This window comes from Schistocerca serialis, chromosome 2, assembly GCF_023864345.2.
Source record: "Schistocerca serialis cubense isolate TAMUIC-IGC-003099 chromosome 2, iqSchSeri2.2, whole genome shotgun sequence".
Lineage (NCBI taxonomy): Eukaryota > Metazoa > Arthropoda > Insecta > Orthoptera > Acrididae > Schistocerca > Schistocerca serialis.
This window is the reverse complement of record NC_064639.1, coordinates 830,873,038-830,894,120: the sequence shown is the minus strand read 5'-3', so window position 1 is coordinate 830,894,120 and position 21,083 is coordinate 830,873,038. Positions and strand designations below refer to the sequence as shown.

The following is a 21,083-nucleotide window of genomic DNA, read 5'->3' as shown; positions in this document are numbered from 1 at the left end:
TCATTCGTGGGTCAGGAGTTCCCCAAGGCTCCGTCCTTGGTCCATTACTCTTCTCACTGTACATTAATGATATTTCTTCAGTGATTCACTCCTACAACTACCATCTATATGCCGACGACATCCAACTGTACATAAGTGCAAGCCCCAAGAACATTGCTGATGCAGTAGCGAGTATGAATGCAGATCTTTGCTCTGTTTCTCAATGGGCACAGAACCTAGATCTGAAACTGAACCCCAAGAAATCCCAGGTCATACTTATATCTCATCCAAAGTTAATCAGTCGGTACTTTCGCGAAATAGTCCCTCAAATACTCCTCAATGGTACCCAACTAACATACAAAAAAAACAGTAAAAGACCTTGGAATAATCTTGGATGAACACCTAAACTGGGAAGAACAAACAGTCACAGCTTGCCGGAAATCGCTCTCCTCCCTACATGCAATTCAAAAATTTAGAAAAATATTTCCAACCCATGTTAAACAAAAATTAGTCCAAACACTAGTCTTGCCTAATCTTTACTACTGTGATGTAGTTCAACATGGCACAAATAGTGAAAATTTGAGATGCCTCGAGTTAGTGATGAATGCTTGCGTTAGAAACATATGCAATATACGGTTGTATGATCATATCAGTCCTTCATACTCCCAGCTAGGTTGGATATGCCCACATAAGGCATGCGATCTCCACACGATGTGCTTACTTCATAGATTTCTTAGCCACTGGTGCCCCCAATACTTACCTTCTCACATCAAACACCTACCATCATTCCACAACCACAATACCAGATCTGATACGTCTAGCATCTTGGCTGTACCTATACATAACACGAAATCTTTCTCCGTGTCATTCTCCATCTCAGCCATACGACTATGGAACGCGCTCCCCTGTGATCTGCGTCTTATCCAGAACCACTCAACATTCAAGAGGGAACTCAAGACTTACATATTAGGGGCGGTATAGCCACCATTGTTGTGCCCCTCTCATCTTTTTCTTTCTCCTCTCCATCATAGCTTCGAATTTTACCATTCTATTTCTCTTCCTCTAACCTATCTACCCCTTCTATATCTCTTTCACCCCATTCTATCGTCTTATGTCTCTGCTTGATGAGAATAACTCACAAGCTGCAAGAATATAACGAGTCAATTCCCAACTAGCAATAGGACTGACATTCATAAAATAAAAATATGTTTATTTTCATATACATAGTCATTACTATTATTATGATTATTATTCTTGATTGTTATAATTACTTTTTGATTGTTATAATTATCATTGTACTACTTTTATAATCTCTATTTTTTTCTTTAACATTAATACTGTATAACATGTTATATGTCCTTAATGTTCTGTAGAAACTGAAATTTGTTGAATCTGAGTATGCCTGGTTAGGTATAAGAGAGGGCCTGAAGGCCGTAATCTCGCCAGGTAAAATAAATGCATAAATAAATAAAATTCAAAGAGTTTGCATTTTCCAACAGCATGTTGTTCATGCACATATCTCAAATAACATAACAGTTACGATTTTTTAAATTCGGATTATTCTGTGTGATACATCCTGTATTTGTGTCAGCTTAGATTGAAATAAGAAACCTACTTTACAAAAGAGGACAAGTTAATTTCTAAAATTACAGCTCTTACGACAATTAATTAAAGTAACCTTTTCTCTTGTTTTGCAAGCTATTGAATTAACAATTAAATTCTTAAACAGACATAGTAAAGGGAACTGCATTTAGACATTGTAAAGGTTATGTGTCTAGGTCTTTTTTGTGTTTTGGATATCACAGTATAAAATAAATCCATGTTGACATCAAGCTGAATGCAGAGTGTCCATCATTAAAGTACCAGTTTCAGATCACTGTAAAAAGGGAATCACTGCTCAGAATGACACCAAATTTGAATAGCAAAACTTTTTGCTGAAAATACCTCATTCTTATGTTTTTTAGGGTGGAAAATCCAAATATGATACTCAAAAAACTGTATCACCCACCATTTCTTCACATTTTACAGTTAAATTCATTAAATTAAGCAATTTTTAAAGAATTTCACAGTTTTTATATAGTTAAAACAATTTAAAAAGGAGGTGTAATGAATGTAGAGGATGTTGGTAGCACTGCTGAAAAATATTTGCTGGCAAAAACGGTCGATTCTATTTGTGGTAACAGATGGTGTTTTGTTTACTGACAACCTAACCTCACATTCCCGTTTCCTGTACATGTCCTCAGTACAATGTCTAATCGTGGTTGTAAAAACTCTGCTGACAGTTTTTGTTATATTTGTCGTGAATTCATAATTAAAAAACACGAAAGAAACATTACAGACTTTCTGAAAAAGGTTTTTCCTATCATACCTTGGATTTATACTTGGTGATCAAGATAAATCTTTGGTGCCACATAAGGCATAGGTCAAAAAGGAGAAAAATGTCTTTCGATTTGCTGTTCCTATGAGATGGAGGCAGCCAAGAAATCATTCCAATGATTGCTACTTTTTCAGTGTTGATATTATACTGGTCATGATTCGAAAAACAAGAAGGTAATGAGCTACCCTAACATTCCATCCACCATACGACCAGTAGGGTATGGTGTAGATTTGCCGGTTCCTGAACCACCAGATGATTTGAATTCTATTCCAACAGAAGTATTTTCTGGTGTACAATCTGATTTCGATGAACCAGATGATGATGAATTCCATTGTAATACAGGAAGTCTAGAGCGCAAATTGTTTACTCAGACCGAGCTTAATGATTTGGTTAGGGATCTGGGCTTAACAAAAGAAAAATCTGTATTGCTTGGCTCTAGATTAAAAGAAAATTTATTGGCAGTTGGAACCAGCATATACACGGATCAAAAAAAGTTTTGCATCACCTCAGTTCCCAGAATTCCTGACACGTGATGTTGATAGTGGATATTGTATCACAGACACAGTCCCTTTGACTGTGGAGAGATGTCACTAACCCACCGAAAGATGTAAACAGCGATGCATGAGCAATGCCTATTAGACAGGGGGGGTCCGACAGCCAATCAGTTCCAGTCATTCCACCAGGAAGGAGGTACACGACTCGTGTTGTCTGTAGTTCAACCATGACTAGACAGTCAATACCTTGGTTCGATCGCATTCGCATTGTTACTTTGTGCCAGGAAGGGCTCCCAACAGGGGAAGTGTCCAGGCGTCTCAGAGTGAACCAAAGCAATGTTGTTCGGACATGGAGGAGATACAGAGAGACAGGCTGCCCAAGGGCTACTACTGTAATGGATGACCGCTACCTATGGATTATGGCTCAGAGAGACAGCAACACCACCGTGTTGAACAATGCTTTTTGTACAGCCACAGGACGTCGTGTTACAACTCAAACTGTGCGCAATAGGCTACATAATGTGCAACTTCACTCCCGACGTTCATGGTGAGGTCCACCTTTGCAACCATAACACCATGCAGCGTGGTACAGATGGGCACAACAACCGACTGTACCACTCAGGATTGGCATCACATTCTCTTCACCGATGAGTGTTGCATATACCTTCAACCAGACAATCATTGGAGACGTGTTTGGAGGTAACCCAGTCACGCTGAACACCTTAGACACACTGTCTAGAGAATGCAGCAAGGTAGAGGTTCCCTACTGTTTTGGGGTGGCATTATGTGGGGCTGAATGCATCCTCTGACTGATTGTGCAACCATATTGGCGATGCATTAGTCTTCATGGACGACAATTCGTGCCCCCATCGTGCTCATCTTGTGAATGACTTCCTTCAGGATAACAACATCGCTTGACTAGAGTGGCCAGCATGTTCTCCAGACATGAACCCTATCAAACATGCCTGGGATAGATTGAAAAGGGCTGTTTATGGATGACGTGACCCACCGACCACACTGAGGGATCTACCCCGAATCGCCGTTGAGGAGTGGGGCAGTATGAACCAACAGTGTCTTGATGAACTTGTGGACAGTATGCCACGACGAATACAGGCATGCATCAAATCAAGAGGACGTCTTACTGGGTATTGGAGGTACCTGTGTATGCAGTAATCTGGACCACCAACTCTGAAGGTCTCGCTGTATGGTGGCACAACATGCAATGTGTGGTTTTCATGAGCAATAAAAAGGGCAGTAATGATGTTTATGATGATCTGTACTCCAATTTTCTGTACAGGATCCGGAACTCTCGGAACCGAGGTGAAGCAAAACTTTTTTTGATGTGTGTACATGTATAGAAAGAGAGAGCAGAAATTTTCCAAGGTTTTTCAACAAGAAGGTGATTTAGTGTACTGCTCAGACATTCCCGATCTGATGAATGAGTTTGGTATTGAATACAAACAGGAAGACTGGAGGCTGTTTATTGATTCATCCAAAACTAGTTTAAAGGCTGTTTTATCACACAATAGTAACATGTATGCACCTATACCTGATGGACATTCTGTATATATGAAAGAAAGCTGTGAAAACCTAGAAATAGTGCTAAATAAAATAGGCTAGTCCGCTCATGGTTGGATGCTATGTGGCGATCTAAAAGTAACATGCATGGTCCTTGGTCAGCAAGGTGGTGGTGTTGTGGTCTTCAGTCCTGAGACTGGTTTGATGCAGCTTTCCATGCTACTCTATCCTGTGCAAGCTGCTTCATCTCCCAGTACTTAATGCAGCCTACGTCCTTCTGAATCTGCTTAGTGTATTCATCTCTTGGTCTCCCTCTACGATTTTTACCCTCCACACTACCCTCCAATGCTAAATTTGTGATCCCTTGATGCCTCAGAACATGTCCTACCAACCGGTCCCTTCTTCTTGTCGAGTTGTGCCCAATTCTATTCAACACCTCCTCATTAGTTATGTGATCTACCCATCTAATCTTCAGCATTCTTCTGTAGCACCACATTTCGAAAGCTTCTAGTCTCTTCTTGTCTAAACTATTTATCGTCCACGTTTCACTTCCATACATGGCTACACTCCATAAAAATACTTTCAGAAACGACTTCCTGACATTTAAATCTATACTCATTGATAACAAATTTTTCTTCTTCAGAAACGCTTTCCTTGCCATTGCCAGTCTACATTTTATATCCTCTCTACTTCGACCATCGTCAGTTTTTTTGCTCCTCAAATAGCAAAACTCCTTTACTACTTTAAGTGTCTCATCTCCTAATCTAATTCCCTCAGCATCGCCCAACTTAATTCGACTACATTCCATTATCCTCGTTTTGCTTTTGTTGATGTTCATCTTATATCCTCCTTTCAAGACACTGTCCATTCCATTCAACTGCTCTTCCAAGTCCTTTGCTGTCTCTGACAGAATTACAATGTCATCGGCGAATCTCAAAGTTTTTATTTCTTCTCCACGGATTTTAATACCTATGCCGAATTTTTCTCTTGTTTCCTTTACTGCTTGCTCAATATACACATTGAATAACATCGGAGAGAGGCTACAACCCTGTCTCACTCCCTTCCCAACAACTGCTTCCCTTTCATGCCCCTCGACTCTTATAACTGCCATCTGCTTTCTGTACAAATTGTAAATAGCCTTTCGCTCCCTGTATTTTACCCCTGCCACCTTTAGAATTTGAAAGAGAGTATTCCAGTCAACATTGTCAAAAGCTTTCTGTAAGTCTACAAATGCTAGAAATGTAGGTTTGCCTTTCTTTAATCTTTCTTCTAAGATAAGTCGTAAGGTCAGTATTGCCTCACGTGTTCCAATATTTCTACGGAATCCAAACTGATCTTCCCCAAGGTTGGCTTCTACCAGTTTTTCCATTCATCTGTGAAGAATTCGCATTAGTATTTTGCAGCTGTGGCTTACTAAACTGATTGTTCGGTAATTTTCACATCTGTCAACACCTGCTTTCTTTGGGATTGGAATTATTATATTCTTCTTGAAGTCTGAGGGTATTTCACCTGTCTCATACATCTTGCTCACCAGATGGTAGAGTTTTGTCAGGACTGGCTCTGCCAAGGCCGTCAGTAGTTCTAATGGAATGTTGTCTACTCCCGGGGCCTTGTTTCGACTCGGGTCTTTCAGTGCTCTGTCAAACTCTTCACGCAGTATCATATCTCCCATTTCGTCTTCATCTACATTCTCTTCCATTTCCAGAATATTGTCCTCAAGTATGTCGCCCTTGTATAGACCCTCTATATACTCCTTCCACCTTTCTGCTTTCTCTTCTTTGCTTAGAACTGGGTTTCCATCTGAGCTCTTGATATTCATACAAGTGGTTCTCTTTTCTCCAAAGGTCTCTTTAATTTTCCTGTAGGCAGTACCTATTTCCTGTAGGCAGTATCTATCTTACCCCTGGTGAGATAAGCCTCTACATCCTTACATTTGTCCTCTAGCCATCCCTGCTTAGCCATTTTGCACTTTCTGTCGATCTCATTTTTGAGACGTTTCTATTCCTTTTTGCCTGCTTCATTTACTGCATTTTTATAGTTTCTCCTTTCATCAATTAAATTAAATATTTCTTCAGTTACCCAAGGATTTCTACTAGCCCTCGTCTTTTTACCTACTTGATCCTCTGCTGCCTTCACTATTTCATCCCTCAGAGCTGCCCATTCTTCTTCTACTGTATTTCTTTCCCCCATTTGTGACAACTGTTCCCTTATGCTCTCCCTGAAACTCTGTACAACCTCTGATTTAATCAGTTTGTCCAGATCCCATCTCCTTAAATTCCCACCTTTTTGCAGTTTCTTCAGTTTTAATCTACAGCTCATAACCAATAGATTGTGGTCAGAGTCCACATCTGCCCCTGGAAATGTCTTACAATTTAATACCTGGTTCCTAAATCTCTATCTTACCATTATATAATCTATCTGATTCCAGGATTCTTCCATGTGTAAAACCTTCTTTTATGATTCATGAACCAAGTGTTAGCTATGATTAAGTTATGCTCTGTGCAAAATTCTACCAGACAGCTTCCTCTTTCGTTTCTTTCCCCCAATCCATATTCACCTACTAGGTTTCCTTCTCTCCATTTTCCTACTCTCGAATTCCAGTCACCCAGTCACCAGCAAGGTAGCTTTACTAAATTTCCATGTTTCTTGTGTGAATGGGAGAGTAGGGCTAGGGATCAACACTGGTGCAGAAAGAACTGGCCTGAGAGGGAGTCTTTAAAACCTGGTGAGAAGAACATTCTACGCACAAACCTTGTAGATCCAAAACCCGTACTCCTACCACCTCTACATGTAAGTTAGGCCAAATGAAACAGTTGGTAAAGGCTTTGACTAAAGATGGACCATGTTTTAAGTATCTCTGCCAAAAGTTTCCACACCTTTCAGAAGCTAAACTAAAAGAAGGAGTCTTTGTCGACCTGAAATTAGAAAATTGACGTTTGATGTTAACTTTGAATCCACAATGACCTTAAATGAGAAAGAAGCATGGTTATCATTCAAGCAAGTCATTACAAAGTTCTTAAGACATGAAAAAACCCCAGAATGTTTCTATTATAGCTACAATGTTAAGTTTAAAACTTTAGGATGTTTGTGAGGAGCAAGGAGGGCGTTTTCACAAGGACATTAAAGTGTCGGAAAAATGCTACCAAGGCCGCTGGAACACCAACATGATGGGGGATTACTGTTGGTCACTTCTCTGAGAAGTTCAGCAAGCGACTCATCATAGAAAAAGCTACATAAGAAGCTTCAGAGAAAAAAAGAGAAAGAAAATACAACCCAATTCCAGCTGACAAGTGAAACCTCTATTAACATGTATCATTGTTTTAAGTAGCTTACTGTAAATACAAACCATGTGTTTCATTAATGTCCTCATTTACCGTATAGCATAGGATTTTTATACTATATAATAAAAAGCATATTTCTCGAAAACTATGGGTAATACAAAAGAAAACTATGGCTAGATTTGGATTCAGCTCATAAAAATCTATAAAGATCAGCTATCAAAGTAAAAAAAAGTTTTTCAAAACATTTTTTCGTTGGCCTGTGTTATTGATGCAGGGGGAAACATTATGGGGAAAAAAGCTGAGCAACAGATGGCGCTGTAAACATCAGAATACGCGTACCAACATATGTGTGGCACACAGAAGCTGTTTCTCAGTTTGCTTTTGAGACGCCCAATATGACTGTCTCCATGAAGGATCACACGCTGCTCATAAAGCTTTTTTACAGGAACAGTGACTGTGAGCCAGTGGCCCTGCAGAAGTTCCAGACACTCCTGGATATGAAAAAACGTACTGACCTGTTGTCTGCTGATGATCTGGAGAAATATGATTACAAAATTCGAAAAAGACAGGTTCCTTTGAAGTGCAATGTGGCAATGTGAGGAAAGCAGTTGATCTGATGTCTGTCAAAGAAGTGGGTACAGCACTGGAGGAGGGGTTGAGCAGTGGTGTGCTAACATGTAGTGCACAGGTAATTGCCCAAATGCCTATGAAAAATCCTGCATTACTATTCATACAAAATCACCCATGTTCAGGACTTGCTTCCTGCTGACCTGCCAGCAAGACAAACGTTTGCTCTGGAATGTTTTCTTGTGTGGAAGTGGAAATCAGTGGCCACAGAACATTCTATAGACAGACAAAGCCCATTTCCATGCCCATGGACAAATCAATATGCAGAACATGGGCAAGAGAAAATCCACACGCACATCACCTGGTACCATTTCAGTCTATAAAGGTGACTGTGTGGTGTGGGTTGAGGGTATTATCTATCGTAGGGGCATATTTTTTTTGAGGAGATGAGTCCAGTGGGTCCCGTTACCTGTACCACCACTGGGAAGTACTATGACAGTATTTTCCACACCAATATAATGCCAACCCTTCATCAGCATGGATGTGTGGATAGGATTATTTTTGTGCAAAATCAGCCTCCTCCGCACAGTGCACAGACAGTGAAGTTCGCCGCAGCAGAAGCATTTTAGAAACGTTGGAGTTATCATCCGTTACTTTCTTACAGCCTGGTGGTCAGTATCACCTGATCTTAATCCGTATGACTTCTGGCTGTGGGGTTGTCTGAAGATGTTGTGTTCAGTGCTTTAGTTACGACTGTAGCTGATCAGAAGGCAGACAATGCCCAACGCATTCTGAACCTGGATTCCTCTGTCATTTGCAGTCGAACCCATTTACCTCAAGACACTTACAGTGACATCTGTTGGCAAAATTTTCATTAATTTTATTTATTTATTTATTTATTTGTTCCTTGGCATGTCCCCCTGAGTCAATAATATGCTGTTCAAATCTGATGTAATTCTGAGCAGTGGTTCTCTTTCTACACCATTTTGAAACTGGAACATTAATTACAGACACCTTGTATACAGAGAGAAAGAAGTTTATAAAACCTCACTTCAAATACATGTAAATTAACATTCCACTAAAAGGTGTGAAAAATAACAAAAGAAACCCATTAGAAGTCCTGGCAGAAAATACCACGGCACCTACATCCATCCAGTACATGCTTTTCTGAATCAATGTCTATAACTACATTGCACTGCTTCCTAATTAGAAAGAGTTGTTTTGCCAACATGTTATCCTTAGGTGCACTGTTTATAGTTTTACAATAATGTTTCATTTTGCATAGCAGTATCCAACGTCTCAGAATGATTTTGCAAAGATTGTTAACATTTCACATTTTGGAGACAAACAAATTATTGTCACTGTTGGCCTAACACTAATCAAAGCTACACAAGGATAAGAGTATGTGCTACTTACTCAATTTATGCAGGTAAATTAAGAGAAAGAATTTAGACAAGACACATCTTTCAAGTGTTTGTATAAAACTATAGACATTTATGGGTATGCAGTGTTTGCCAAAGATTGCAAATAGTCAGCATGTTATATTAGTCATACAAATACTGTGTTTAACCAAGAATAAGATGACCTGAGTATGAGACGATCTCTTTTTTACCCTGAGAAAAAAATTTTTTTTAACATATTTTGACTAATCAGAGTTACAAACTGTCAACATTTTGATAGTACAAGGAGAAACGAAATAAATGAAAAGAAATGGTTTACATTAATTTTATCTTCACCTCCTTCTTTGCTTCCTATCAAAGCCAATTGTATGTCACAGTATTTTTTAATAACAATAATAGTAATAATGGTGGTGATAGCAGCAGCAGCAGCTACAGCAGTACTAGTGGTAAATAATAATAATAATAATATACTTGAGAGGTACCCCATGAGTGAGCTTAGAGCAATGAAACTTTGTGGAAACATTTGTAAGGGATGAGAAATAACAAACGTTTGAAAGAAACACATTTTAATTTTCACATGATTTGGTTTTATCCAAATGTGTTGCAGAATAACAGAGTAACCTCACACGCAATGTGTGGTGAAACTACATTGTGCATCAAAACAGTTGAGGCTTAACCACCTCTCTTCCACAGAGTTGGGATCAAAGAGCGCCTCCATAGGCGCCATAGCCGTACCTGTGCCTAATGGCAAGTCGTGGCAAACTAAAAACGCAAATCCTGCGGCACATAGTCTGATCATCATTCCTATAAAGTTGGGTATCCATACAGTAAATAGTTTTCTACCTGCACTGTCTCAATTAACTAAAGTTTAATAATTATTACAACCACATTTTTTTTCTATACTCAAGCAGCAATGTAATTTATAATCTTGTCTGTCACAAATATTTAGCTGTTTATTCCAAATAAGTTGAGATTTCTGAGTTGAAGGTTTGAGTAGGACCTAATAGCACAGCTTAAATTGCTGCAAGTGAAACGGGCATCAATAAAATTTATAATCCTGGTTGTCAGAAACATTTGGTTATTTCTTCCAAATATGTTACGATTTTCAAGGTTCTAATTATGCTGGGACATGAGAATAGCTTTTTTTTCTTAATACATAGCAAATTTCACATCCATGAGAGACAACTTGACAATATTCCTTTGTTTATTGCTTACAAACATGTCGTCTGCCCATAGTGCTCTCAGTTGCTGCTTAGAACCTGCGGCTGACACACACTCTTTCACTTCCACCATACCCAATTGTTTTTGAGTCATCAGTCTTCCGATTGATTTGATGCAGCCTGACATGAGTTCCCCTCCTGTGCTAACATCTTCATCTTAGAGTAGAACTTGCACCACACATATTCAATTATTTGTTGGATGTGTTCAGATCTTTGTTTTCCCCTACAGCTTTCACCCTCTACAGTTCCCCTAGTGCCACAGAGATTATGCCACAATGCCTTAACATATGTTCTATCATCCTGTCCCTTATTGTTGTCAGTGTTTTCTGTATGTTTCTTCCATCACTGATTCTGCGGAGAACATCCTCATTCCCTGTCTTATCTATCCATCTGATTTCGAACATTCTTCTGTAGCAACACATGTCAAATGCTTAGATTTTTTTCTGTTTTCCACTACCCATTATTCATCATTCAGAACTATACAATACTGTGCACCAAATGTACATCTTCAGAAATTTCTTCCTCCAGTTAAGGCCAATGTTTGATATTAATAGCCTCTTCTTGGCAACGAATGTCCTCTTTGCCTCCGTTAGTCTGCTTTTTATGTCCTTGTTGTTTCGTCCGTCTTGGGAAATTTGTTTCCAATGTAGAAGGATTCCTTACAGCTTCTACTACCTGATCCTCCATTTTAATATGAAGTTTCTCGCTATTCTTATTTCTGCTACATCTCATTACCTTTTGTCCTTTTCCAATTTACTCTCAGTGCATACTGTGTACTCATAAGACTGTTTATTCCATCCAACAGATCCTTTAATTCTTTGTGACATTCACTGAGGATAGTAGTGTCATCCCTGCATCTACCATCGATATCCTAACACTATGAATGTTAACCTCACCTTAAAAATTTTCTTTTTTTCCTGTTATTTCTTCTTTGATGTGTGTACAGAGCAGTAGGGGGCAAAAGACTACTTTTCAATCCAAGCACTTTGTTCTTCGTCTTCTAGTCTTATTGTTCCCCATTGGTTCTTTGACATATTATATATTACCTATTTTTCCTTATAGTTTACTCCTGTTTTTCTCAAAATTTTGAACGTCTTACACCCTTTTACACTGTCCACGCTTTGTCAAGGTCGATGAATGCTATGAGTCTCTCCTGATTTTTTCTTCAATCTTGCTTCAGTTATCAAAGACAACTAGATAACTGCCTCTCTTGTGTCTTTACCTTTCCTGAAGCCAAACTGATCATCATCTAATGGCTCCTGTTTTCTTTTCCATTCTTTTGTGTGTTATTCTTGTATACTAGTGGCGTAGGTTTGTTCATGTTTAAATTCAATTCACTTCCAACTACAAATGAAGTCAGCCAAATTGCAGTTTAAACATGGTAGCTGTTCATAAAATGGCCAAAGTACATGGTATATGTTCTTGTGGTTGGCAACACAACAAAATCAGCATGTATAATAAAACTTGTTCTCTGTGAGCAGTCTTTCCAATCATATCACAATCTCCGAAATGTGAACCACTCACAGTACAAAGGTGGTGCAAATGAACAATAAAATTTTCCATCACATCCTGTAGTGCCCCAATGGAAATGGATTTAGATGTTGCATATATCACTAATTCAAGCTTGTCTAGTGTGGTGAGATGATTCTGGTAAACAATGTCTTTCAATGTGCCAAACGAAAGATAGGCAAAGGAGTCAGATCAGGTGAATATGGAGGCCAATTCATCCCTGCCCCAGTGAATTTGCAATAATCCAATCCACTGACTCTTGTCCTGAAGTATTCATCATGAAAGCAAAACATCTGTTATGTGTCATGTAGTCTGGCCCCCATCTTGCATGAACCACTCAATGCCTCGCCAGTCCTCCAACACTAGCTGTGTGGTGACAAATTGTTCCAGAATTGCAACGTAACATTCAGTAGTGGTCATTTCTCACATGAAAAGAGGACTAATAATGCCTCTGATGCGTACGGAAACCCAAACAATAACTTTTGGAGACCACTGTGGTTTCACTTCACATAAGTGGAGATCTTTGGAATCTCAAAATTGCCAGTTTTGTGTATTCACAACTCCTTCAGGTGTAAGTATGCTTCACCTGTGAACCAGATTCAGCCAACATCAAATCCTCGATTATCAATCATTGTGAGACCTGGTTTGCAAAGTCTGCCCTCTGTCACAGATCCCATATGGTGGCTTTGGATTTTGAATGGAAACATGTGTAGGCCCTGTCTCAGCATTTTCTGTATGCTGCTTCAGACCAGTCTCTGCTGCCATTTTACGGACATATTTCTTTGGATTTTGGTGAATAATTCTAGAAAGTGAGGTGACACTTTCAGGAGTAACTACAGTTTGCCAGCATCTAACAATCCACACTAGATCATCAGTCATGCTACATGTTTGTTGGAATTTGGTGAAGGACTTCTGCATGGTATTCACTTGGGTCCATTTGGAACATAAAATCATTCTTGAAAACTGTGCCTTGTTGCCATAGAACCGTGTTGTAACCTGTGGTATGCTAGTACCAGAAAAACATGTTGTTCAATGGAATACACGATTTCAATCTCTTTCTTTGGTACACTAACCTTCTTTCACATTTCAACAGTGGACCTGATCCCTCTGAGCTGCAGTGCACTAATAGCAGGCACTACATGTTGTGATTGCAGCACCATCTCTTAACAGATTTTTGAACTATTTCAAAACTTCTGTGTATCTATTGTACAAAATTCTTACAGCTTTCGCAATAAACATTGCACTTGTCTATCAACCTTAATTTTCGAGATATTTAATTTTGAAACCAGAAACTCCTTCACTGGACACCTTGTTTTTGCAACTTGGTTCACTGTAAATACTTTGATATTACTGATATGATATTCTTTCACTCGAATACATCTCAAAATTATGCAGCAATTTCAGTAAACATTTACAGTTGTACTTAACATCTCTTTCCTAGCATATCACTGTTGCTTTTAGCATTATTAGAGAAAATGTCAGTTTACTCCAATAAATACATTTTACATCTTTCACTGATTGTGTGATGTATTTTAAGCTGGTTTTTAATTCTCTTCTGAATGTGTAACTTGTTTCCTCTATAGGTATGGCAACTTTGATAGTAGTTTAGCTGTAGTAAATAGTATGATCTGTACACCTTTCACTGCAAAACTACTAGTACCATTTGTGTAAATGTTTTATCTATGAGCTACTTAATTGTGATCCTACCAAACTTATCAGCATCCCATGTCAAGAACAATGGAGTATTATCTTCGTTATGCAATTTCTCCAGGCTAACAACAGCATCCATCTTCTGTGCCACCTCTCTCATTCCAGTCAAAGTTGCATCCTGAAACCAAAAACAGGAATGTATTATTATTACTCTTTCTCCTTTAAATTCACAGAATAGTGATACAAAAAAGAAAGAATTAAATATGACAAAATGTTTTCCATGGTGTGTACAAATAAATTTACACAATAAAATGTGTGTGCCACAAGAAAGCCATTCAACTTAGATTTGAAAATTTGGAATTCATCACCCAAAATTTTGTTCTATTTGGAGCTTATTCAAAATGGAACCTAAATATTGCCCAGATTTCAATAAAATGAACAGCAAATTGTCGTATAAATAAAAATAGATTCTACACTCAAGCGTTTATGGAGTGAATGCCACAGTTTCTTTGGAATGGATCCATATTATTAACCACAAACACCTTGTAGGAGTAAACATACAGGGCTGGCAGAATTAAGTGCAGTTTACAAGACTACATTAGGTTGCAAAACCACATTATGAAACTTCAATACTGGGCACTATGCATGCATGGCATGCAGTTGCCCAAGTCACTGGCGAATGTTAACAATTTCAGTTTGTTCCACCTTTGGCAATATGAAATTAGTAGTTGTGCATGCTCTGAAATTAGTTGTTGTCTTAGTAGTGTATCAACAAAGCTAAACAAGAAGTAAGAAATGAAGCAGATCGTCTGCTTCTTGGACAACTATGCTATGTATAGGATTTCAATGCTGTTGACTACAAAAATCATCAGTGACATGTTAGTGCACTTGTGGCACTCCTACACAACTTGAATATGGATGAACTGATGATATCTGAACCGAAGAGGAAAATTCATTCAATTAGAAACACACCCACAAATGGATTATGAAAAATACAAGCAAATAAAATATCTGTCCATGGAACCAGCAACATCTATTGTAGAGATTAATATTAATCTCGATTTGACAAAAAATGCAATGTGAACAGAATACTTAGGTCTGGAAACAATGCTTAATGTATTATAGTATCTTTCTGCCTTGTCACGTCATTACCTCTATTAAGAAGAAATGTGAACTGTTCTGGTGATGTTCTCTCAGATGATTAAAATAACTTTTCGAGTCTCCCACAAATTTTATGAAGCAAGTTCGCTGAGCAACGGGCTGATGTCGCTATTTTATCAACTTATGAATTTATTCCTTTCCTTATATTTTTTCATGCAGACAAGTATTAGCTACACAACTACCCGTGCAGCTACCAAAAGTTTCACTTCAGAGATGGCTCAGGCATTCACAAAACAACAAAACTGAAGCGTGCACTGGTGTCACTGTGACTACAGTTTTGTTTCACAACCTTTTACCATCAAGTAAACTAGCTGCACACAGTCACAAGCAGGGGAGTGTATGGCATGATGGGTTCATGCCAGGTGGACCACAAGGGAGGGGCAGGGGAGGTGGAAGGGGAAGGTGAGTGTGCAAAGGGTAAATATAAAGGGAATAACAGTGCCCGCCACAATTCAGTACATTAGTAGCACGTGATGAAGTTGGTGAAGTATGTTAAAATATTTGCCAGTCAGGCAGATCATCCACCTGAAAATCTGGGAAGACTTACAGTTGTATACATGGGATTTTGTTGCAGCTATAAACCAATATGTTTGCTGTAAGCAACAAGGAGATGTTAACCACTGTTACATTTGCCAAAGGAGTCATATGATCTTTCATACTATTCACAATGACACATCACAATGACACATAGGCCATCTGCTGAAAGTAATTTTTTTGGAGGCCTCCATCATGTTTAGATCAAGATCACTGCTGCAGGTTACAAAAAGCAACAGATCTAGAACAGAATACAGTGGCACCTAGCATTTTATAGCACACTATATCCTATTCATTGTTAAGAATGATCCTGATGTAAAGAAACACATACACCAAGAATAGTCAGTGGTCATAGCACACGTTCGGGTATGGTGTTATGCCACTGGATGTAGACCCTAATTACGTATAACACATTATTTTACATGGCCAGTAATGGAACTTTTAAGATGTTCTAAAGCATTAACAGGCAGCAATGGTTTCTGTGATGAGTGTGCTAAATGTTTACACCATGTATTTCTTATTTCAAATCTCAGGGTACAGTTGCTTTCTTTGAACACTCCTGTGCATAACATTATGGCTACATCCAATTGGTATATGTTGGCTTAGTTTGTAAATACTTCCTCAATTTCTCCTTTAACATGAAATACCAAAACACTAAGTTTTCACCTTCTTGTTAATAAATTTGAGAAACGTGGTATAGTACCATTATAAAAATTGCACAAATCTACAGAGTTGTGGAGTGTAGTGGAGATAGTAACTGAATTGTATATACAAGGTTGTGGGTTTGATTCCGCTCGTAAGTTTTTATTTTTATTATTGTTATTATTATTATTTCTTTCTTTTCTCAGACGTTATGTCTGGTCAAAAATGGAAAGTGACGCGCACCTTGATCAAGCGTGACTTCCTTTTAACTGTACAGTATATGTTACATTGCATTTAGGAACTTTCGGGTAATTGAACATGTATCAATAATTACAGATTTCTGTAGTTGTATATATATGTTTGGATGTAGCTGTATTGCGTTGATGTACTGGTGGATATTGTGTGGTATGACTCCTGTAGTTGATAGTATAATTGGTATGATGTCAACTTTATCCTGATGCCACATGTCCTTGACTTCCTCAGCCAGTTGGATGTATTTTTCAATTTTTTCTCCTGTTTTCTTTTGTATATTTGTTGTATTGGGTATGGATATTTCGATTAGTTGTGTTAATTTCTTCTTTTTATTGGTGAGTATGATGTCAGGTTTGTTATGTGGTGTTGTTTTATCTGTTATAATGGTTCTGTTCCAGTATAATTTGTATTCATCGTTCTCCAGTACATTTTGTGGTGCATACTTGTATGTGGGAATGTGCTGTTTTATAAGTTTATGTTGTAAGGCAAGCTGTTGATGTATTATTTTTGCTACATTGTCATGTCTTCTGGGGTATTCTGTATTTGCTAGTATTGTACATCCGCTTGTGATATGATCTTTCGATTTGTTGTTTGCAAAGTCTGCATTTATCTGTTGTGGTATTGGGATCTTTAATAATATGCTTGCTGTAATATCTGGTGTTTATTGTTTGATCCTGTATTGCAATCATGAATCCTTCCGTCTCACTGTATATATTGCCTTTCCTTAGCCATGTGTTGGATGCGTCTTGATCGATGTGTGGCTGTGTTAGATGATACGGGTGCTTGCCATGTAGTGTTTTCTTTTTCCAACTTCCTTTCTTCGTATCTGTTGATGTTATGTGATCTAAAGGGTTGTAGAAGTGGTTATGAAATTGCAGTGGTGTAGCCGATGTATTTATATGAGTGATTGCTTTGTGTATTTTGCTAGTTTCTGCTCGTTCTAGAAAGAATTTTCTTAAATTGTCTACCTGTCCATAATGTAGGTTTCTTATGTCGATAAATCCCCTTCCTCCTTCCTTTCTGCTTAATGTGAATCTTTCAGTTGCTGAATGTATGTGATGTATTCTATATTAGTGGCATTGTGATCGTGTAAGTGTATTGAGTGCTTCTAGGTCTGTGTTACTCCATTTCACTACTCCAAATGAGTAGGTCAATATTGGTATAGCATAAGTATTTATAGCTTTTGTCTTGTTTCTTGCTGTCAATTCTGTTTTCAGTATTTTTGTTAGTCTTTGTCTATAATTTTTCTTTTAGTTCTTCTTTAATATTTGTATTATCTATTCCTATTTTTTGTCTGTATCCTAGATATTTATAGGCATCTGTTTCTTCCATCGCTTCTATGCAGTCGCTGTGTGTTTTCCCTTGACTATGCTATTTTTCTTACATTTGTCTGTTCCAAAAGCCATATTTATATCATTGCTGATTACTTCTGTTATCTTTAGTAATTGGTTGAGTTGTTGATTTGTTGCTGCCAGTAGTTTTAGATCATCCATGTATAGCAAATGTGTGATTTTGTGTTGGTATGTTCCAGTAATATTATATCCATAATTTGTATTATTTAGCATGTTGAATAGTGGGTTCAGAGCAAGGCAGAACCAGAAAGGACTTAATGAGTCTCCTTGGTATATTCCACGATTAATCTGTATTGGCTGTGCTGTGATATTATTTGAATTTGTTTGGATATGACATGTGGTTTTCCAATTTTTCATTACTGTGTTTAGGAACTGTATCAATTTAGGATCTACTTTGTATATTTCCAATATTTGTAGTAACCATGAGTGGGGTACACTATCAAAAGCTTTTTGGTAAATAATGTACGCGTAGTGCAGCGACCTTTGTTTAGTTTTAGCTTGATATGTCACCTCTGCATCTGTTATCAGTTGCTGTTTACATCCTTGTGCTCCTTTGCAGCAGCCTTTTTGTTCTTCATTTATAATTTTGTTGTGTGTTGTATGTGTCATTAATTTCTGTGTAATGACTGAAGTTAATATTTTGTATATTGTTGGTAGGCTTGTTATGGGGCTACATTTTGCTGGGTTTGCTGTGTCTGCTCGATCTTTAGGTTTCAGATATGTTATTCCTTATGTAAGTGTATCAGGGACTGTGTATGGGTCTGCAATGTAACTGTTAAATAATTTATATCTAAAAACAAAGACGATGTGACTTACCAAACTAAAGTGCTGGCACGTCGATAGACACACAAACAAACACAAACATACACACAAAATTCAAGCTTTCACAACAAACTGTTGCCTCATCAGGAAAGAGGGAAGGAGAGGGAAAGACGAAAGGATGTGGGTTTTAAGGGAGAGGGTAAGGAGTCATTCCAATCCCGGGAGCGGAAAGACTTACCTTAGGGGGAAAAAAGGACGGGTATACACTTGCGCACACACACACACACACACACACACACACACACACACACACACACACACACACACACACACATATCCATCCGCACTTATGCAGACACAAGCAGCACATCGTTGTCTACCAACCCAAGTTCACTACAGGATCAACATAGCCCAGCTTTATCCAACACTTTTTCGCCTTTTTTCACAACAGATCTCCAGTTACTTTCTCCAGTTATTTTCAATTTCATTTCAACCTCATGTTACACTTTCCACCTTCTAATACCATGTCACCCTTACAACACCCCCACAACGACCCCATTAAGTTTGGTCTTTAAATATGTCTGCTTGTGTCTGTATATGTGTGGATGGATGTGTGTGTGTGTGTGTGTGTGTGTGTGTGTGTGTGTGTGTGTGTGTGCGCGCGCGCGAGCGAGTGTATACCCGTCCTTTTTTCCCCCTAAGGTAAGTCTTTCCGCTCCCGGGATTGGAATGACTCCTTACCCTCTCCCTTAAAACCCACATCCTTTCGTCTTTCCCTCTCCTTCCCTCTTTCCTGATGAGGCAACAGTTTGTTGCGAAAGCTTGAATTTTGTGTGTATGTTTGTGTTTGTGTGTGTGTGTGTGTGTCTATCGACGTGCAAGCACTTTCGTTTGGTAAGTCACATCATCTTTGTTTTTCGATATATTTTTCCCATGTGGAATGTTTCCCTCTATTAATTCATGTTAAATAATTTAGTTAGATGTGAATGTGTTGAGGTGAACTTCTTTAGCCAGAAATTTGCTATTTTATCTTTTCCAGGGGCTTTCCAATTGTGCGTAGAATTAATTGCTCGGGTGACTTCATGTTGCAAAATTAGCACTTCAGGCATTTGTGGTATCATCTTGTATGTGTCTGTTTCTGCTTGTATCCACCATTATTATTATTATTATTATTATTATTATTATTTTAATCAAAACAACATCCCAAATTGTGCACTTGAGACAGCAAATAGTGAATGCTGAGGAAAATAAATCTTTGTATGTGACAATGTGCTGCTCACCATTCCTCAGTTTGTAAGTGGTGACCATCTTGCATAGGAGCATTCAGTTATATACGTCATTCTGCAGAAACATCTGGAGGGTAGGAGGGTGCAAAGAACCTCTCTCTTTGTGAGTATTGCAGAAAATGATGGGAAGTTATTACTTTGTCTCAGAGTGATTTTACGCAGTGAACATTTAGCAAATGAGTACCGAAATGTCACAAATCAATCTCACAGATAACATAGCTGCCAATCCTGTGGTAAAGAGTTTCTTGATCACCAAAATTGAATCTCTGCCAGGTGAGCAGTGCACTTCTTTGCATTCATAGACAGCGTTCAAGATATTGTGGTTTATATTCCCTACATGAATCATAATTAATAAGCTTATGAGGCATCCTTGGCTTAAGAAATTGGTCATTTGCTAACTTCCTGGTTTATGTCCATACCACTCTTTAGCTCTGCTAGCCAGTTACCAGATGATCACAAACATTAAATTATGGCTGTTTTCTCATTTGTATTCTTTTTTTGGGTTATCAATATTGATTCCATTTAATTGTTGTTGTATACTGTCTCAGGTACATTGTGTACAAAATTTTACATATTTAGACCTCCCTCTTCCTGTTTCTATTTATCTCCAATTTAGTATACTGTAATAGCATATATAAAAAACCTACTCACCAAGCGGCAGAAGGGCACACACTTAAAAGGAGGTTAAAATTAGGTAAGCATTCGGAGACATTTGCTGTTTCTTCAGCCAGAAGGATTGAAGGAGAAGGAAGAGGGATGAAGGAAAGGGTCTGGAGAGGTCTAGGAAAAGGTGTAAATTTCGGGAACTGCAGATCAGGGGACATTTATTGGATGGGATGAGAAGGAAATAGTGGCTGTTGGAGACTACACCGGATGAGATTTGAAAACTGGGGGCTTAAAGGTGGAAGACAAGGTAATATGCAACACAGAGATTACTGCTAAAACATAATGTACGAGTTAATAAGAGTGAAAAGCTAAGTGCAATGTACATAACAGAGGTGGGGGGGATGGTAAAAATAGATAGGTAAGAAAATGAAAGAGGCAGAAACCAAAATGGAGTGAAGAAATTAATGTAAATTAAAACCACATGTGTGGTGAC

At 38.3% G+C, this 21,083-nt stretch overlaps 1 protein-coding gene across 1 annotated transcript in view; it reads right to left on the bottom strand.

Moving 5' to 3' along the window:
* LOC126458101 (cyclin-dependent kinase 2-interacting protein-like) overlaps positions 1–21,083 on the bottom strand; it is a 117,728-nt gene that overhangs the window by 41,774 nt on the left and 54,871 nt on the right. Inside the window, exon 4 of the mRNA XM_050094927.1 lies at positions 14,053–14,173. Coding sequence (XP_049950884.1) covers positions 14,053–14,173 — 121 coding nt within the window. The remainder of the gene's footprint in view (positions 1–14,052; positions 14,174–21,083) is intronic.